The 13,516-nt window shown below is 33.0% G+C and overlaps 2 protein-coding genes across 2 annotated transcripts in view; one reads left to right on the top strand and one right to left on the bottom strand.

Annotated features, from left to right (window-relative positions):
- Window positions 1–12: 12 nt before the first annotated feature.
- On the bottom strand, window positions 13–1,196 carry LOC119633807 (AN1-type zinc finger protein 2A). Its single transcript, XM_038027560.1, has 4 exons — window positions 1,004–1,196; window positions 572–944; window positions 344–491; window positions 13–283 (listed from the first exon to the last, which is right to left on the bottom strand). Exons 1-4 carry the CDS (start codon window positions 1,056–1,058, stop codon window positions 95–97), a joined length of 765 nt encoding a protein of 254 aa, XP_037883488.1. The 5' UTR covers window positions 1,059–1,196; the 3' UTR covers window positions 13–94.
- A 1,332-nt stretch (window positions 1,197–2,528) lies between these two features.
- Window positions 2,529–13,516, top strand: part of LOC119633136 (lethal(2) giant larvae protein) — a 29,499-nt gene continuing 18,511 nt past the window's right edge. Inside the window, exons 1-2 of the mRNA XM_038026440.1 lie at window positions 2,529–2,896; window positions 8,540–8,730. Coding sequence (XP_037882368.1) covers window positions 8,647–8,730 — 84 coding nt within the window. The 5' untranslated portion in view covers window positions 2,529–2,896; window positions 8,540–8,646. The remainder of the gene's footprint in view (window positions 2,897–8,539; window positions 8,731–13,516) is intronic.

Here is a 13,516-nt window from a genome sequence, read left to right as displayed (position 1 = left end):
AAACGAGAATGTAAATGCAAACGTGAGAGGAATAGTAAGAATTTTTATTTAAAACTTTAGAATTGTTGTTGCCCGGTCGACTTTTACGAGCACGCTATGATAGAGAGCACTTGTCTTTGCTATTTGTGGGCTGATTATCACGTCCTCCAACAGGTACACTGGTGTTGTTGTTAGGGCGTTGTGTTTGGGCCGCATCTACAGCGTTGCGATGATCACGATTATTCGACTCATCTAATTCTAGAATAGAAAGTGCTATTGCGCGTGCCAATGCTTCATCCTCCGACTGCAAAAATTTACTTTTCTATTTAAAATGCATTGTTATTTTCCTTGGCGTCTTTCTTACCATATTTCCCTGAATATTTTGCACACCAACTGAGCCATTGGTTAAATGATCTGTAGCTGTTGTTCTCACGGGATGTACGTTAGGTTTGAAATTTGCATTAAATAAATTACTAGGTGGCTTTTGCGTACGTCTCAGCTCCGCTGCATTGCTTTATTAAAGAAATTTCCAATAATTTATAAAATTTAATATCGGTCTTTAGAGATAGCAAATGAAAGTGATAATACTTACGCGCAATTACGCTGTTGATTCACAGTATTCTGCGAATCACACACATGGTCAGCGGTATGGCGATGACGTAGACAGAAATTTCGTTTACATTGGCTACAAAAAACAGGTATCAGCTCTTTGCGTTTACAATTTTTAAATGAACAACGATTTGTGAAAATTTTCTTTGTTTCGGATTTACACTGTTGATCAATGTGCTGACTCACGGTTACATCCGGCTCAACGCCAGGAGCGGTAGGAACCGGTTCGTTACATAGAGGACATAGAGGGACTTGAAAGTCTTTACGTATGCCTGTCTTACAATTATGGCGCTCATAATGAAAATGATCGCAACAATATTCCTTGCCACATCCATCGCATTTCATGGGTAAGAAATCTATGAAAAATTCATTCTATATAATTTCTGAACATATCGGAAGATGCGTTTATCTTCACCTAACTTATTGCAGGATTTTTCATTACAATGCTGTCCTAAATTAGGGAATTCCATTTTAAATTCTTCTGTTTTCGCTTCAATAGGAAAAGGCTTTAATTTCGCAATTTATTTTTTAAGCTAGGCACTCTTTTTTCTAATTTCTCCTTTTTGTAGAACCGTTTATAAAAAAACAGAAAATTATACTGTCATGTTGTCATTGTTTTACGAAAACGAAAGGGAAAAGAACATAAATTGACACAGCTGACTTAGATTAAAAATATGTAGGCAATACTAACGTTAGTGCGAAACCACACAAAATTTTCTCCGGTTTACGTGGCTTTGGGCTTTAAGTTGAACTTTAGTTTACTTTCAGTTTTTGTTTTGCTAAAAACTTCCAAGAACAGCTTAGCATGTTTGCTGGCTGAGCGATAATAGGTATAATAATGGTCTAATAATTTTGGTATTAAAACTTCATTTTCTATTTTAAGTTTTTAATTTTCTTCATTAAGTCGTTTAATTGTACTGAATTTTGACTGAATCCGCTGTAGAAAACTGTTTTGAATTTTCATTGTTTTTATCGTTCGGAAACTGGTTTGGATTTTTTCCTATTGATTTCCATACTTCGAAGAGTGCATTGATTTTTCTCCTATTTGGTTTCCATCTTTCGGAAACTGGTTTCTCCGACTTTGTTTTCATCTTTCGGAAACTTTAATCGTCTTGATGTTGATGGGATATTGTCGCCATCCTGTTCCATTTGTTCCACTTCTTGTCCTAATGGGCCATTCCTTTTATATGTGTCTAGATTGGAACCTCATCTGATGCCAATTCAGGTATCTTTTTGTGTTCTAGAAAAAAATACTTATCGCAAATATAATTATTTTTCTCATAATTTAGAGTACTTATTAAAATTTACCCACTCTTTTTATTTATTTGGAGGGATTTTAAAAATCGATCTTTTTTCAACATTTTTTTTCCACTATATATGTAATTCTGCACTAAACATTTTCTTGTACGCGCCATTATGAATAAAAATTAATAAAAATAAAACAAAAATGGTAGTAATGATATAACACAAAAAAATATTAAAAATCTCAAAAGAAAAAGAATAAAAGTTTGTAATTTTCATTATTTTCCCAAAATAAATAATATAACATTATTCCTCATTTTGAAATGATTTAATGGCGCTTCCTGAAAATTATTAAAAAGAATTTGTTTAAACATATGTTTAAGAATCAGGTATTTTAGTTGTGTAATTACAGATGTGTTTTATTAAGTTTATGAAACAGAGTGGCATTTGTATTCTATGTGAAATAATACTCTTCTGTTAATGAAACAGAATCAGATGTTTCCGTTGCATAATTACAGATGTGTTTTACGAAGTTGATGAAGCAAAGTCGCATTTGAATTTTGTGTGAAATAATACTCTTCTGTTAATGGAACAGAATCAGGTGTTTCAGTTGTGGAAGCAAAAGTCGCATAGTCGCATTCGCGGAGAGCTTTATTCAAGGTATTATTCCAATATAAAATAAGAAAAGGAAAAAATATAATATTAACCATAAAACATTTCGATCTCGGACTGTTTTCTATCTCTGTGCCTTATAGTAAATATTAAATGAACTAACTTCAGTACACGACAAAGGATGTTAATAAATTTGTGGTAATTACTTCATATCGCAAGATTGCGAAAAAAAAAAATAAAGAAAGAAAAAAATCATTTAAAAAACAAAACGCAACATAGTTGAAAACGGATTGTGGTTACTTAGCTCGGTAGTTTGTAGACGCTGTAGACGAGTTGGTGATTAAAGAATTAATGGTGATTGAAATTATTGTATTTTAATGCTTGACAAAATAAAAATTAATAAAGAGAAAACGAGTGTCTTCATAAACGTCTCCTTTTAAATGAAATTTTAAGGGTAATTATCATGAATCAAGAAAGAAAGCGAAGAGGAAAAGCAAGTTTTTATTGTGATCTCGAATAGGAATGACAAAAAGAAAAACGCGGGTTACGTTTGCATCGATACGATAAACAAGTGCTCCAAACAAAAAGTTTATTTCTTTCGCCAATTTGACTTACAAATAAGTAAAAATTTTACATTTTAAATTATTTATTCTCTTATTTCTGCTAAGGGTACGTCATCAATGGTTGTTTGTTGTTACTACCCGCATAATTTGCTGCGTTCATAACCAATTGAAAGATTGTGTTTTGTTTAGTTATGTGCTTCATGAATTAGCAATTCATTCGCTTGGTGGGTAAAGAGAAAACAACAAAAATGTGAGAAAAGGAAATGTCTACTACAAATTGTTGCACTTCGTTTATAAGATATTCAGCGCTTACTTTATCTTTAAAATTTTTATTATTTGAATGCGGTTTTCTTTGTGCGTTCTTGTGGGTTCCTATTTTTAGATTTGTTATTAGAAATTTTTGCTAATTGTGCGTGGGTGTGGTTTGCTCTCTTCTTTCCTCGTCACGTCGGGCATTTTAAGTTGTTAGTTGCTGCAAAAGAATCTTCCTTATTGAAATACATATATAATATTATTATTATTATTATTATTATTATTTTCTCTTTTATTTAGAAACAATTTTTTACATTCTTTCCTTTTTTTATATTTTCCGACACCTGTTGCTGTGTCATTCTTTTACATTTCGATGAAACATAATCAGAGATACAATTCCTTTACAGCACTCGTAAACGCGCACGCACATATACACGCACACATAAAATTTGTTTCTCAAGTCAAGGTCAATTTTACACTATACACTTTTTTTTTGTACATATTCGAGTAAACCGGTGAATGTTGGAATAGTAGTTCGTGTATCTACCGTCATTAATTGACGTAAGAAACAACTGAAAGCGATTTATTACTTTTCGTGAACCATTTTCTTTAAGATAACAACTAATAAAAAGATCCACTTATTCTGCTGGATATTGACCTCGAGACTAGCTAAAGTTGATTTAGCGAATGAAAGTATATTTTATTTTTTTCAACAGTCGTTATCTTACCATTTCTTATAACATGCTTCTACTTGAAGGTTGAAGGAAAGAGGAGAGCTGAAAGTTAAATAGCTGAAACACACTTAATCCGCCGGACTTCTGTGCGTACAGGTAAATTGTTGCTAGCGAATGTCATTCCATCCTCTTAAAATATTGGATTAAATAATATCGTTTTTTTTTTTTTTTTTGTTTAATGTTACTCCAAAAGTAATTAATTGAAAAACTTACCAAAATTGATCTCGTTGTCTTAACAACGCTAGAGCTGTGATTGCTTTTTGCGTAGAGGATGTGATTTTGAAGAAAGAAAAAAATGTTCGCTACTGCAGAAGAAAACAATAGATATTCTTTATTTAGGGCAGTTCTGCTTCTACAATTTGTCTTTCATCCCAATTTGTTTTTAATCTGAATTCGCTTATCTCTTTCTTCTGAACTGTAGCGGCTGGAATTTTTTTCGCTAGGATAAAATTACAAAACCTAGTGGGCTTCCAAAAAATGTTTACACATATGTGTTATTGCAAGCATTCATAGACCGCAGAAGCCTGCACTTTCGAGTTTTCTGATTTTCTTTGATAATCATATTAATACTAATATGTAATTTTGCTGGAGTGTGTTCACCATTGATATACAGGTGGGAGGAGGTTACGGAGGTTATTTACAATATTTACTTCGTCCTGCTGGCTTTAAAAGGATGACAAATTGCTTTTGCCATTTATGAAATAACGACCTTTCCACAGTGACAAAGGCTCTATCCCTTGATATAGGATGTATTGCACTATTGCAGAACTTCGCAGAAACTTATTGTTCACGATTGAATTACATTTTGTAACTTGCATATATCTCAAAGAAAAATGCGCCATTACTCATCACGCCCAGAGGCTATGTCGCTCAAGAAACGGCGCAGTGATCGTAAATGTTGGATATAAAACTGTTGATTCTGCTGAAAACGGCGGCAAATGCCTTAATCCATTTATTTTTAAGTGAATCCAAGTAAAGAAGGAGCAAACAATCAAAGAATGTTTAAAGTCCCTCGATGTTAATATGGTATTCCTTTTAAAGATTGTTGATTCTAACAAAAGAAAATGTTTTCCAAATTGTAAGCTAAATCAGAAGTTTCTTTAAATGTGTTTTTTCCCTTTTTTTTTTTTGTACCTATTGTTGTGCATTTGCTGGCGGAAAAACAATTGAACTGTTTATAGAACTCTTACAAGTGCTGAGAGAAAATTTAATTTGCTTGACTTGTCAAAAGCGAACAAGATTAGACATCAAGTGATATGATTTATCCGAACATAAGGGATTTGTTTTAAGGTTGTTGTTAAGCTTTCAGAAGAATAAATAATGGCGTTTATCAACCGCTTTGCTTGCTTTACGTTCACGTTTTCCTAATACGCAAAACAAAAACTTCCCTCTGTCACTAAACTTTGTCTGGTCCTTTGTGACTGTCCTTTACAAGTCCTCTTCTGTAATAAGTGCTTAAAAAGAAAAGAAGAAGAATTCATTTCAAACACTAATGCATCAAAATTTAATTCACCGCTTTGAAAATACTTCGTTTCAGGGTCATTGTTATGATGCCGGATTATTTTTTAGCAAATTATTTCTTAACCAAATTTTGTTTCGATAAAGAGGAGCAATAATAACCACGTGTTCGTGGATGGATATCTTGCGCCTAAGACGATTAAAAATGCATAGGGTTGTTAAGTAGATCTGAATATTGTGGGCAGTGTGAGAAAGCGCTTTTAAGCGCTAGGCTTGACTAGGGCTAATACTACGAATAAAGTTTCAAATTGCTGTGAAAAATGGCAAAATATGAATTAATGTACAGTCGAAGTTTTTAGAGATGGTGCTAATTAGCTCTCCTTGCTATTCTATTTGTCACCTCATTTTAATTTCAAATAATTAATTAATTACTAAGAAAAATATTCGTTTCATGTTATAACATCGTAGAAAACATTTTCAGTTTTGTTTACGGTACTATTCACTCAGTAAACAATTAAATTTTTATATAAAGCAAATTTTTGATATGAAAATTCTGTCTTGTTGTATAAAGGAAGAATACAAAAAATTTTCAAAATACATTCGAATTTCTTACTTTTACTCAAATTCATTACGGAAAATGGCAAAGAAAAACTCTATAGAGAATCGCGGCACTGAAATCTTCTCATTTACTTGATTATATTTAAAGTTGATGGCAGTTGCATTGCATGCACAAAAACCCACACACAGCCAACAGACTAGTTTCTAAACGAGTTTTGTAAGTTAAGAAAAAAAAAAAAAAAGAAGAAAAAAATTACTAAGTAATAAAGGTGCAAACAAAAATTATATACATACATATACATGTATATGCATAGATTGCTTTGTGGACTACTGCGTTTGGGCTGTAAGTGATTTACTAAATCTTCAAGCATACATTTCATCGTGTAATTGTGTATGTGATGTGATGCGGTTAATGTACCGTGTCTCAGGAAAATGACTCTAGGGATATATTATACACAACACATGTTGCTTGGTTACCTTAAGATTTGAACAGTGAATGGGTTTCGTTCGCTTCCTATTTCTTTTCTTTTTCGTTTATGTTTCTTGTAATATTTTAAAGCCGCTAAAGTTGAGAAAAAGAAGAAGATTACAAATTGACATATATTCTTGGTTGAATTTCATAGGCCAAGTTTGAATATAGATCTGATTGATAGCGAAATTTACATAATTTGGAGAAAAACTAAATAACTGAATTTTATTAATTATCGCGTTATGGTGCAATCCGTTATAAATTTCCTCATATCTATCTCGTCATCGACTAATCAATCGATTCTGCCAATATGTAGTGTACATTGATAATATTGCTTTAAAAGAAAAAAAAAATTCTGCCTTCATACCAATATCACATGTATTAGGAGAACTGGCATAGACCATTTCGGGAATCATTATCCCCTTCACCACTTGTGGTATAAAAGTACATTAAGTTTGTACAAAACTCGGCAGGACTCCAGATGCGACCGCCTTTTATTATATCTCGGTCCGTTTGCCCGTCTGCCCATGTTATTTCTTTGGTTTAGCCCACATGTCGCAGCTTTTGGGGTATTTTGATAAAATTTGGTCTGCTGATGGATTTTGGGCCATGGACGAGTTACTGAAAATAATTCAGAGCGAATCACTTTTTCGAACACTTCCCATTTAACGCCCCATATTGAAAAGTAGTTACATGAATACCAGTAGGATGGTGCAAGGTATTTAATGGTACGCCATGACCTATTATAGATCTGTTACTTGGTTTCTGTATCGATTTGAGCATGCCCGTCCGTCTGTCCAAGTGTAAATGTTTTTTTTATTTCTAATCTAAAAAAAAAAAAAATACCGTTTCAGCATACTAAACAGAGATGGAAAATTTAGATAGAATGTGGAACCATTTTTTTTTGAATTAAGTGTCGTATAAGTGTCGTACCAAAAATAAGTCTTAAGCAATAGCAATGACTAATTATTAGTATTATTTTATGATAAAAAAAGTTTTTCCATAGATGCTCCGCATCTAAATTTAGTGTAGTGTAGTTTTGAGCACATAGGTCGTGTTCTTCCCATCAAGAGCTTCCATGGCAAGCAACATGACGTTGCAATAATGTATAATTTTCAGTATTTCATGACTAAATTGAGTGAAGAGTTTTGTTAAGCAGAGTCACGTAGGGTATTTAACAGTCGGCTTTGGCTTGCTAAATTGTTTTAATCTGCTTTTCAATAAAGTTCGTCAGAGTTGGCTAAAAAGTTATTTAAAATCAATTAATTTCACAATTTTTTTGTGTTTTAAGTCCTGGCGTTATTCTGAATCTGCCGCGGAAAGAGGTACTTTCGAGACATGGCAAGTTCGAGAGATATAGTTTATAGAGAAGAAACCAATAAGAGTTCGATGTAGTGGAAATTTTCAAAAATTTTATGCAAAGCTTTCACTCCTAAAAATTGACTTTGCGAACCGCTTAAATGGTACGATGCCTTATAAAATTTTTTGAATCTAATTTTCAAATACATAAGCAATCACTTAGAACGACAAAATTAAATGGTATGAAAATATGAAAAGTAACTCGGTTTAAATGTATACTTGATTAAGGACCCTCGCTTTCTTTGTATTTACTTGAATTGATAGACATGACAGCTTTCACGTACAGATAAACATCGCTCAGTAAGTTCGCAGGATAGCATACTGATGTGCAATAGGTATTGACGAATCCATATAATTTCTATGTAGTGCAAACCTTCAAGCGAAATATATCAGAATTACATGACATTTTATCACTCAATTTACAAGTCACAGTTGTTTTAGCGACGTTACTTTTGTAGTTTGCAAAACAATGTAAAAATCGCAATTTCGTGTACTATCTAAAAATTATGTGAATTTATCGATAGTGGCGATATCTAAATGCCATTCTAACAACTTATTGAATGTTGTGTCAATTGTGGTTTCCTTGACTTTGATTGATTCTCCGAAATCGAAAAATTTATTTATTTTGTTGCTTTGTTGTTGTTACTTTTATGTAATTGGCCCGTTTAAATTTACTTACCTATTTTTGGGTTATTCTTTTCTAGAATTCGATTTACCTGAACACTGCCTTTATTTGGATTATAATAGAAACTGATTTCTGGGCTCCTTTTTATATTAATTAATTGGAAAGTAACAAACTGGACATAAGAAAATGTTGAAATTTATACGAGGAAAAGGGCAACAACCCACGGCCGAAAGACAGCGCTTGCAAAAAGAATTATTTGCGTACAGAAAGGTAAGTATTCTTAAAAGATATTTTATAAAATATATATTTGCTGTCAAAATATTTTATTAAACTTGAGTATGTTGATTGGTCAATCGAGGATCTGGTTTTTTAGCTGAGTTCAAAAAAATACGGAAATCTTCATCTCAGTTTTCGCAACTGATAGTGCAGTAGTAATTTATATTTGCCTTAGTTCGAAGAAATACTGTCTAACAGATGTTGTAGCAACATCTGCGGAAATTAAATGACAACGTATATTCCGCAGTTCCGATTCCGATCTTAATTTTTGTGAGTGAAGATCCAAGTAGGTACCGTAGGTCGGGAATGGAGAAAATGCATATATTTTAGGTGGCCGCTTAGACATGTTTCTAATGAACAGGACAGGTCAAGTTTAGTACACCTTATACACTAGTTCTCTTTTTACCGGATAAATGCGTTCCTTAGAAATCCGTGCAAAAAAAAATCTTGCAAAAAGTACATACGACATATGATAAATTTGGGGATATGTCCCACACCATTAAAAAATCGTGTAAGACGAAAAAACTCTAATTATTTTCTCCAAAATACCGTGCAAAAAAAGTCAGAATGGAATCCATATTACATATTTATAAAACAAAAATCGTTCATTTTTCAAAATCGCGTAAAAAAGGATCGTCTAGAAACGAGTTGGTTGTACTTCCGTATAGGATAGAAACACGAACTTTTATTTTCAGACGATTAATATTTGGATACTTAAGTTAGTGTTAAGTTGTACAGCTATAACGTATACATTTGCAGGCAGAGGGTCTCTCACTACAGCGTTCGATTCAATTAATTGAGATATTCTCTCTTTCGGTCTATCTTGACCGTGCCGTCCGTCCATGTGTGTTGGGCTTAACAAAGCTAATGGGAATGATCCTCTTTTGCTAAGAGAATGGAAAATTTCACATAGTGAATGAAAGACTCGTATTATTAGAAACGAAGTTTGACGAGAAGTGGCTGAAGAAGCATTTGTTAGTAATAAATATTGCAGTTTTTGAGCTATCGCTTAATCGTTGTCGATGATTAATCCCTAAGTTGTAATGATGTCGGGTCCTGCTTGTTCAGTTTTTATGGAATCCTTCTCATGGCGATGAAAACATCGAATTTAGGGTTGTATTTACGAAACATCGCTCATAAAACTTCCTAATGCATATTATCGGTCTCTTTACTTAGAATCGAAAAGTATACCTTTGCGATAATACAGACTACTTGACGCGTTAACTTCGTCGCGAGGATAATTAGCAATATGTATATGCAACAGCACGTGTATGGGATAGAAATATTTAATACCTGTAAGCGCTTAAGATAGTTTCAATTTTATTATACCGAATTCCTTTAAGTGTGTCTGTGCGTCTGTCTTCTTCATGTCTGCACAAATACTTGCGTTTTCAACCTACATATCGAAAATTGTGGATATTTTTTGGTGAAATTTAATCAACAATGACGTGTCTTGTCCTATGGAAACACGTTGTTGAAAATGAAGCCGTTACATGAAAATAATTTTAGTTTTTTAAATTTCGCGCCGAAAATCTCTGAATATAAATACCTTTGCTTATTTTAATAGTTTGCTCAATTTGAATCGGAGGGAGCAATTTTTTGAGCTTCATTCCGTATTGCTGTCTTCATGAAAGCCATCATTTATGTGGCATAAAGATCTAATTTTCATACGTCATAGAGAAAATTAGTTCGCAAAAGAAATTTTTAGATAAAAAGGTAAAGTAAAGTAAATTTGGATCACGTGAGGAATAGTTTACCACTTCACAGTATCATATCAACAAATGTAGAATTGCAGTAGCCCGATTAACGTAGGGTATACAATGCTTGGCCTTTGTTAACTATAAAGTGTTTGCTTGATCTTCTAAGTACGATCTTCTTTTATACCAATTAATGAACAGTTAACTTAATTTGTGGAAAAGTGTGCAATATTAAAGAAGAATCTTTGCTGACATTATAACCCGTAAGTACCAAATTCGAGTCTATTTGGGCATGTCCGACTGTCCGCTTGTGTAATGTCTGTGCTATATACACTACTGGCCGAAAGAATTTAGATATTGTTCTCAAATTTTCAAATACGTTGGACTTTTCTGTATGTAAATTGGTGTTGCGATTGGGCCAAATGGGTCAAGGAACCCGCTTCGGGTACAATATAAACTTACAACTCCTCTGCTTTCAAAAGTAAAAATAACGTTGGCTTTTTTGCTTACACTCTATAAAAATTTGCACCAGCTTCCACGTTTATCCGATGGGCGACCCTGTAGCACTAGCACACCCGCCCAATATTATAGAGTATCGAAATTTCACTTTTTTCAAGTTTAAGTTTAGTAATTAATAGTAAACCAAAATCAGCGATAAATACAAAAGATTCGACCATACCCGGACATAGTTATTTTACTTGTTTTCTTTTACGTAGACATGTACAAAAAAGTTGGCAAATTATGGTGGCTATATGCACATGTCCACATATATATGTAATAAATTATGTTCTCTTATTTTTGCTATTAATACATTTAAAAACATTTTTTTAATTTTTTTTATATCAATTATATGCGATCTTATAAAACATACGTTTCAATAAGGTTTAAATTTGATCGTTTCTCCCTTTGGTTGCTGCTTACACAATAACTTTTTCTTTCTTTCCTACTTGTCAATTACACGAATGGAATTTATCTTACTTAACAATTCCATATAACGTGATATCATTTATTATTGCATTTATGCTACAAAACTTCTTTCCTATGTGTGTATGCATGTATGTATGTATGTATGTATGTATGTGTATCTATGCACGCTTGAGCTTTACTCACATAACTTAAACACAAGCACACACGTCAAAATATCTTTTTTTTTGTTTTGTTTCTTTTCTTACATTTATTCCGTTGATTGACTTAATTTAATGTTTGCTTTTGTACTTTATTGACTAGCTGACTGGCTGTGAATCGAATCTATCAAGCAATGGAGAGCAATTGTTATGATGCTCTTGTATGTATTAATTTCATTCTTAAAATTAATTTCATAGAGTTGTGAACATTTTTTCATTTGTTTGTTGTCGTCCACATAATAGATCTATGTGCGTGCATGTGTAATAGCAACACATCGTTCATTAATTTCCGAGACTGACATATAGCGTCAAAGACTTCATTATTTGTTTCCGGATTATAGCGGTTTTAGTGGAGCCATTACTTTTGTTCTCGTCATAGCAATAGAAAAATCCAAACTTTCTCTCTCAGGGCTCAGGGATATTGCCTTTTGATGGGAAAATATGCCACTTAAACTCAGTCTTGGCTTGCAAAGTCTCATGATAATCCTTCTTCATGGAAAACAACCATTTGTCAGAGGTATTGTTTGATCCGATTATGATGTTGAGCGGAGTGGACTCAGCGTTAGAAAGCACAAAAAAAAAAAGACACTCAAAATTATTCTCGGTTATCGAAAAGTGAAATGAAATGACATTTTAAGGACATCAAAAGACGATTTATTCTTTATTAAAACATTAAAATTTTGAGCTTGAGAAAATGCTTGCTAAGTAGATATCACGTGTGTCTTCCTTCTTTTTAAAAATTGATGAATGCATAAATGGAAGCTCGAATAATCGGTACCCTATCCAACCTATTCTCCTAGTGACTATTAGATGCTTGCGCATTTTAAGAGAATTTCCCAGATAAAAAGATTCGAATGAAATAATGAGGTTTCGAAGTTCTTGACAAATTCTTCTATAAAAAAAAAAAACATCAAAGTGTTAGAAAAGCTTTGGAGTAATTGTCATCTTCTGAGGTAGACTATGTGGATGAATAGGATAGAGTTTTAAAAAACAAATATTCTATGTTCTCTTTTTGCTCCCGGCACTTATTGACCGGTATGGTATATTATCTTGTGTAACGCGTCTTACATACGTTGCAACAGCGAGTGAAACAGACTCAAGATATATTGCAGTGAATGGCATGCTAAGTAAATTCATTTTAATTAACTTGATTAATTCTTTTAAATAACGTTCATTAATATTTGTTATCTTTGATTAAAAAAGAAGAAAAAGTAAATTTCATATAGTTTTGTCTACAGATGTGCCTTGCTTAAAAAGCAAAAAAAAAAAAAGAAAAAAAGTTCGCTTTGCGGCGAACCTTGCATACGTATCGTCTCAAAATCGTAAAACATTTACTTCTCCTCACTGTGTTGGCGTGGATATGATTAATGTTAATACATATAGTAATAGTAATAGTACATATTATAAGTAAAATTTAAGAATGTTCAGATGTCTTTGTCGTAGTTTTTTCCCCCCTTCAATGACTAATCATTCAGAGGAAGTCCCCTATGCGTGAAGTTACGAAAGGGAAAGAGGCAGAGTTCTAGTGGGTGCGTGCCTATATCGACCGAACATTCCACCGTAGTAAACTCTGTCGTACTTGAGTTTTGGATCCGTGGTCTAGGGAAGTGTTTTACATGGATATGCAACACATTATTCAATAAGTTTGTAGGTTTACATACAGATATAAGAGGATTATGGATGTGCGTATGCGATTTGTAGATAGCACCAACCTTTAAGCGACCATCACACAGGTTTTCCGAGTTTTTTTTACAAAGTAAAAGCAGTTTCATTAAAATGACAGGAATTTGTAAAGTAATGGATGGAACGTCATTAAATCTTGATGACATATATAGAGTAAAGGACGGAATGTTATGAGACTTTGCCACGTTTCATTTGTAGTTTCAAAGTATCCAAAAACCTAAATGATTGCTAATAAGTGGCGACATCTGTATCTGTATGTTGTACTACGAACTTATT

The sequence above is a fragment of the Glossina fuscipes genome, unplaced genomic scaffold (assembly GCF_014805625.2).
Source record: "Glossina fuscipes isolate IAEA_lab_2018 unplaced genomic scaffold, Yale_Gfus_2 2, whole genome shotgun sequence".
Taxonomy (NCBI): Eukaryota; Metazoa; Arthropoda; class Insecta; order Diptera; family Glossinidae; genus Glossina; species Glossina fuscipes.
The sequence above is the reverse complement of the archived record's forward strand: the minus strand, read 5'-3'. Positions and strand labels throughout refer to the sequence as shown.

Bases quoted from the DNA above. Each gene is read 5' to 3' on its own strand.
- LOC119633807 (XM_038027560.1), bottom strand. From the start codon at position 1,058: ATGGAATTCCCTAATTTAGGACAGCATTGTAATGAAAAATCCTGCAAT. The intron at 492-571 runs GTAAGTATTATC...TCTTTAATAAAG, and splicing joins AATCAACAGCGTAATTGCGC to CAATGCAGCGGAGCTGAGAC. The intron at 284-343 runs GTAAGAAAGACG...AAATTTTTGCAG, and splicing joins AAAATATTCAGGGAAATATG to TCGGAGGATGAAGCATTGGC.